We start from the raw sequence: 6,000 nt of genomic DNA on the forward strand, positions 1-6,000 counted from the left end.
GTTTCAACAATTTTTTTCTGTAAAAAAGAAAGGCATTTTTTTTAGAATAGTCCATAGCAAATTTTTATTCAAGTTTTAAAAAATCATCTTAAAATCAGGTAGCAAAAAAAACTGCCAAAAATTTAAAATTTTCTTCTTTTTTTCTTTTCAAAAACCTGTACTATTTAAAATACATTGTGTATAGTTTATTTTTATATTTCTAATTCAATTAGGACTCTTCGCAATTTTTTTAATTTGTGACTCATGATCGAAAAAAAGACATTAAACCATAGAAAAAAAAAGTTTCATAAATTCATTGATATTTGGAATAACTGTAAAAATATAATAAGAATTTTGTGATACTTTTTCATTCAAAATTTAAAAAAGGGTTGAAATATAATATTTCATTTTATTAGCCTGCCAGAGCCGAATCACAAAAACTTTAAATAAAAATTGTTTAAAGTCTTAAAACTAATATAGAATTATTTATGCAATAATAAAAAAAAAATCAAAAAACTAATTTTTCAACCATGTTCGAAATTTAAAAAGAATACGAATTTAAAACATGTTTTTCAAACAATTCTAAATTTCGCCAAAGAATAAAAGAATTGAAGATTAAAAAATGAAATTCACAATTTAAAAAAAGATGGTAATACGAGAAAAAAAACTCAGATATCTGATTGAACAAAAATCAACAAGCTTCCATAAATCATTTTAAAATATAAATAAATTAAACTAATATTGCAATATAAGAATCAGTGTTGGGCTTTGTCTATTATTATTTCTGCAATTTTTAAAAATATCAATTTCCATCCAAATTCTCCAGGTATCTACGAGGTCCCGTCCGACGTGAGTGCCAAGGGTGGCAAGGGGGGAGCCCCCTCTTCGGGGCCCTTCGTGGAACCCGTTTCGGCGATCCTGGCGCCGAGCAGTATAACGCACCGCACGTCCCCCCAGCTGCACCTCCGCCCCAAGGAGCTGAGCCCGTCGTCCCACGACACCGGCCGGGACACCCAGCTGCTGGTCGAGGAGGACAAATCCGAGTGCTGATGAGCTGAGGGAGAGGAGAGAGCGGAGCATCAACCAATGAGAGCGGGAGAGAAACATACACAGAGAGAATCGGAGCAATACCGTACACGTCACATATGCACACACTCACACAGAAAGAAGAGAGAATGAAGAGAGAGTGAAGGCACGCACGCAGTAAGGCAGCTTCTAAAAAAAGTGAGAGGGTGTTAAAAAAGTAACAGAAGATGTGCCTTTTAATATTTATACTTTTTTTTTTAATTATTATTTTGTTGTTGATTGGAGCCAAGCTCAAGCGAAATGGTTGGCCAAAAGAAGGAAGTCGTTCCGGAGGGGTTTCCGGAACGGTAAGGTGGCCAAGCGTGCGGTGTCAAACTTTGTGAGTGCATACACAAAACTAGAAAACGTCGAATCATTCCTGGTTGAGAAAGTTTTCTCAACTGAATATTTATACAGCAAAAGTGAGTGAGAAAAACTACGAAGATGAAGAAAACAAAAATCACAAGTGAGCTTTGTAAGAAACGTTTGTACATAGACTCTAACTGTAAGCTCGTTAAATTTTTAAAATGATATTTATAACTAGCTGAGAAGCTGAGCTGAAGCACAAAATACACACCAATTTGGAAAAGAAAAGTTAACGACATCATTTTTATCGCAAAAACTATTTTGTGGGGTCCAAGATATTCAAAATTTTAAAGACATGTTATTACTATACAAAAAAAATACATTACATTCAGTGTATGTAGCTTTTAAATAGAAGAAACATAAAAAACTGTAACATTTGATGACTGATTGTGCAATCGAGAGCGAGAACGCGAGAGAGAGAGAGTGAACACAACTCATGATATTCTTTGAGCTGAACGAGGTGATATTTTCTAACGCAAGCAGACACAAAATATTCAGCGCAAAAACAAACAAAAAACAGCATTCCTACTTGAGAGAGCAGCAAATCCGTCCACGAGAGAAACATTCCAAATTTGAACGAGAAAAAGCGAGAGTGCCTTTGTTTTTTTATTCGGCCCATTCCGGCGGATATTTTGTACAAAGAACTGAATTACTGCTGAGGCGAAGAGAGCGCAGCAAAGCATATCAGAGAAAAAGCGAGAAACAAATAATATCACACACTTGTTAAACTTTGTAAACTATTTGAGCAGAAGAGAAAAATCAAAACAGAAAAAAAGCAAACACACAGTACTATTGAGAGAAAGAACGAGAGAGAGCGAAACGTGAGTGATTTCCTAATTTTATTAAGCGAACCAAACGCGCAGCGGGGGAGCGAGAAACAGTTTTGAAAAGAAGAGGGCGAAGAGAGAGGCGAGCAATCGAGAGAGTTGCTCTGCTGTGGTGGTAAGGGAAACAGGTTAGACAGATAGTGGAATAAAGAGAAGACGCCGACGCAGAGCGAGAGAGAGATAATTATTTTAAAGAGAAACTGTTTTAAATAAAAAGTATTTTAAAGATAACAAAAATGTGTTTTGAGGATAAAGCATTCCGAAAAAAATACTTTAAATAATATTTCTTTTTAATTGATTTTAAATCAAATTTAATCACATCATTAATATACAAAATTCAAATAATAAGGTCTCATTAAATAATTTCAATCAACATGAAAAAATAAATAATCAATAAGTTTTTACTGTTAATCTTTTTTTTTTCAGAATGTTACTAATATTTACAACTTAACTGCAAAAAAAAAAAACAAACAAATCAATCCAATTATTTTGAATATTAAAATGGCATTTTTGTTATTTTTTTTTGAGTTTTGACAATTTCGTCAATTTCGCAAGTTTTTCAATTTTGCCAGGATGTATTTTTTTAAAATTTTACATTTTGTATAAATTTTGTCAATTTTGTCAATGTTTATTTTGTCAATTTCATCATTTTTGAAAATTTTGTAAATTTAATCAGTTTTTTTTTTAAATTTATTCAATTTTGTCATTTTTTTAAATGTATCAGATATTTTAAATCTGGCAAATTTGTAATTTTTGCCAATCTGATCAATTTTAAATTTTTTCAAAAAAAAACTTTTGCAAAAAAAAATAACAAACAAATCAATCCAATTATTTTGAATATTAAAATGGCATTTTTGATAATTTTATGAGTTTTGACAATTTTGTCAGTTTCGTAAATTTTTCAATTTTGCAAGGATGTATTTTTTTTAATTTTTCATTTTTTGTAAATTTTGTCAAATTTTTCAATTTGTTTATTTTGTCAATTTCATCATTTTTGTAAATTTAATCAGTTTTTTTTAAATTTCTTCAATTTTGTCATTTTTTTAAATGTATCAGATATGTTAAATCTGGCAAATTTGTAATTTTTGACAATTTGATCAATTTTATATTTTTTTCACAATTTTATGATTTTTGTCAATTTTGTTCATCTTGTGAATTTTTAAAAATTGTCTATTGTGTCAAGATTAAAGTAAATTTGGTCAGTTTTGTCAATTTCTAATAAATTAAATAAAAAAATGCTGTTTTCGCAGAGAATAAGAATTTTTTTTGTTCACTTAAAAAAATCGATCCTTACATTTGAAAAAGCCGTAACTTCAAATCTAAGTTTTAAACAAGTCCAAACCAACGAACCCATCCGTGTCTGAAAATATTTTAATCGGATTCTCCGGAAAATTTAACATACTATATTCTAAAATGGGAGAAGTTCATCAACAGGATTCCGAGAAATAAGCCTTTTTAAACTGTTTTCCCTTCAAAGCACTTCCTTTAACTTTTATTTACGTCCAAAACTGATCGGTTGAAAGGGTTACTTTTTTTTGAAAATAAGTTTTTGATATTTTGAAAATTTAATCCTTTAATCGAAAACAATGCAGGAGGCTGACAATAACTTTAGATAATATTTTGTGAATTCGGGTGATTAAAACATTTACCATACAAAATGAAGGGGTTGGATTTAGCGATATAAAAAGAAACAAAAAAAAAAAAACACTTAAATTTACAAACATCCAGAAGATTTTTTTCTGATCGACTTCTTGTCTTCGACAAAGTTTTCGGTAATAATATTTTTTTTAATCATCAAAACAACGCAAAGCTTAAAAGTTTACAATTTTTCATTTTTTTTTTTCATTAAGGTTAAGAATTTTTTTTGGCATTGCTGACCTCAAGGTTAATACAACATTTGTTGTAGTGATTGAAAATCATGAAAAATATTATGTTTTTTTCTGAGACGTAATCAGCAAACTGAATTTTTAATTTGAATTTGCCTATTTTAAATTAAAATGTACAAAGTAAAAACAAATCATGGTAAAACAGTCCAGACACGATTATCCGAAGCCCCGATTATCGGAAGTTTCGATTATCAGAAGTTCGATTATCCGAACGTTTGTATAGGATTTCGAATAATCGAATCACGAACAAAGAATGTTTTTTCGTGGTTTGGTTGAGCGTTTTAGCAGAATGCATTACTGTGAATACAAAGAGACGAGTTGTTCCTTTTAATTCCGCTATATATATATAGCGGAATTAAAAGGAACAACTCGTCTCTTTGTATTCACAATGTTTTTTCGTTTTTTTTCCATTTTTTTTGTTTATAACATAAAATTTGAGTTCTACGACCCCACACAGAAAAAAATCATGGCAGTATTACATCTGGGAAGGGGTACATCTTTTATGTCAGAAAAAGGTGTAATTTTACCACTTTTCTGGTGTAATGCCACTTTTTCAGTCTAAATTGAGGTAAAATTACATCATAAAAGAGGTAACATTCAACCTTCCAAAATTACAGCTTCCAAATTTACATTATTTTTTACTGTGCATTTGAGTTAAATTTGAGTTGTTGATTGCCTTTCAAAAAATAAAATGTATTTTTTTCAATATTGCATCGCCGCCATTTTGGCCGCCATCTTGGAATTAAAAATTCTAAATAATTTTAGCGTAGTTTAGGGGTCATACCTATGCTCAACAATCAAAAATTAGACAACGAAAATTTTTTTTCGTGATTCGATTATCCGAAGTTTCAAATTTACTAAAAACTTTATTTCGTCGAAAATTCTTTTTTTGGGGCAAATCACGTTCAACATGTAAAAAGATATTTTTTTAACATAGGTATTTTGGATTGACTTGATTTATAAAAAAAATATGCAAATGTTAAAAAAATATATTGGTTTTGGTTTACACAACAAAAAAATCATAATAATATTAAAATATGGAACATTCGTGAAATTTTCCGATCTTTTCGAAAACAATATTTTCAAAATTTTAAAATCAAGACTTACATTTCAAACGGGCGTAACATTGAATGTTTAACCCTTTTGAAATGTTAGTCTTGATCTAATCTAATCTAATCTAATCAGACCCTAGCGCAGCCAATCTTTCGAAGGGATCCTGGAGAGTGCCTTAGGTTAGATGACGCCTAGCACTCTTCTTGTCATTTATTAACATTTGTAGTGCGCCATTACATTGAAATGCATTGAAACATCACAAGCGTTAAAGCGGCCAGGCCTACTGCGTAAAGCCGTATCGCAGAGATGACTCGTAATTGGGTTGAGTTTGAGCACTGAGTGTTCGAACAACAACACAATTCTGAATCGACAGGGGTGGAAGAAGCGTGGGGACACACCACCATACGCTCCGAGATTTTGGTTGTATTCGTTGGGAGCACCATGCTAAGAAGGTTTGGTACTCCGGGACCCTCTGGGATGGGACATTGTATTTCCACGAATGCCCTGGACACTATTTGCCGTGGTTATAGCGCCACAACTCGCTCTCTGTAACAGTATTCCTAATTCCAGTCCACGCTCACCAAGTCGTCATGGCCTAGTGGTTAGCATTTTTGCTTACCAATCCAAATGACGGAGGATCGAACCCCGCCTCGAGCGACTTTGATTTTTCGTTCATATATTCACCATTTCAAATCTATGTGTTCTTTACTTTCTCGTTGGGAGCAGATGGGCATCGAACCCAGAACCATTCGCTTACAAAGCGAACACCGTAACCAGTCAGCTACGGCCGCTCCTTCTTTTGAAATGCTAGTCTTGATTTTAAA

General features: G+C 32.0%; 1 protein-coding gene across 1 annotated transcript in view; it reads left to right on the forward strand.

Annotated features, from left to right (window-relative positions):
• The window catches only part of LOC6051449 (low-density lipoprotein receptor-related protein 2), a 46,157-nt gene extending 43,689 nt beyond the window's left edge, over positions 1-2,468 (forward strand). Inside the window, 1 exon segment of the mRNA XM_038266523.1 lies at positions 806-2,468. Coding sequence (XP_038122451.1) covers positions 806-1,029 — 224 coding nt within the window. The 3' untranslated portion in view covers positions 1,030-2,468.
• The last annotated feature ends 3,532 nt before the right edge of the window (positions 2,469-6,000 follow it).

Source organism: Culex quinquefasciatus, chromosome 1 (assembly GCF_015732765.1).
Source record: "Culex quinquefasciatus strain JHB chromosome 1, VPISU_Cqui_1.0_pri_paternal, whole genome shotgun sequence".
NCBI lineage: Eukaryota > Metazoa > Arthropoda > Insecta > Diptera > Culicidae > Culex > Culex quinquefasciatus.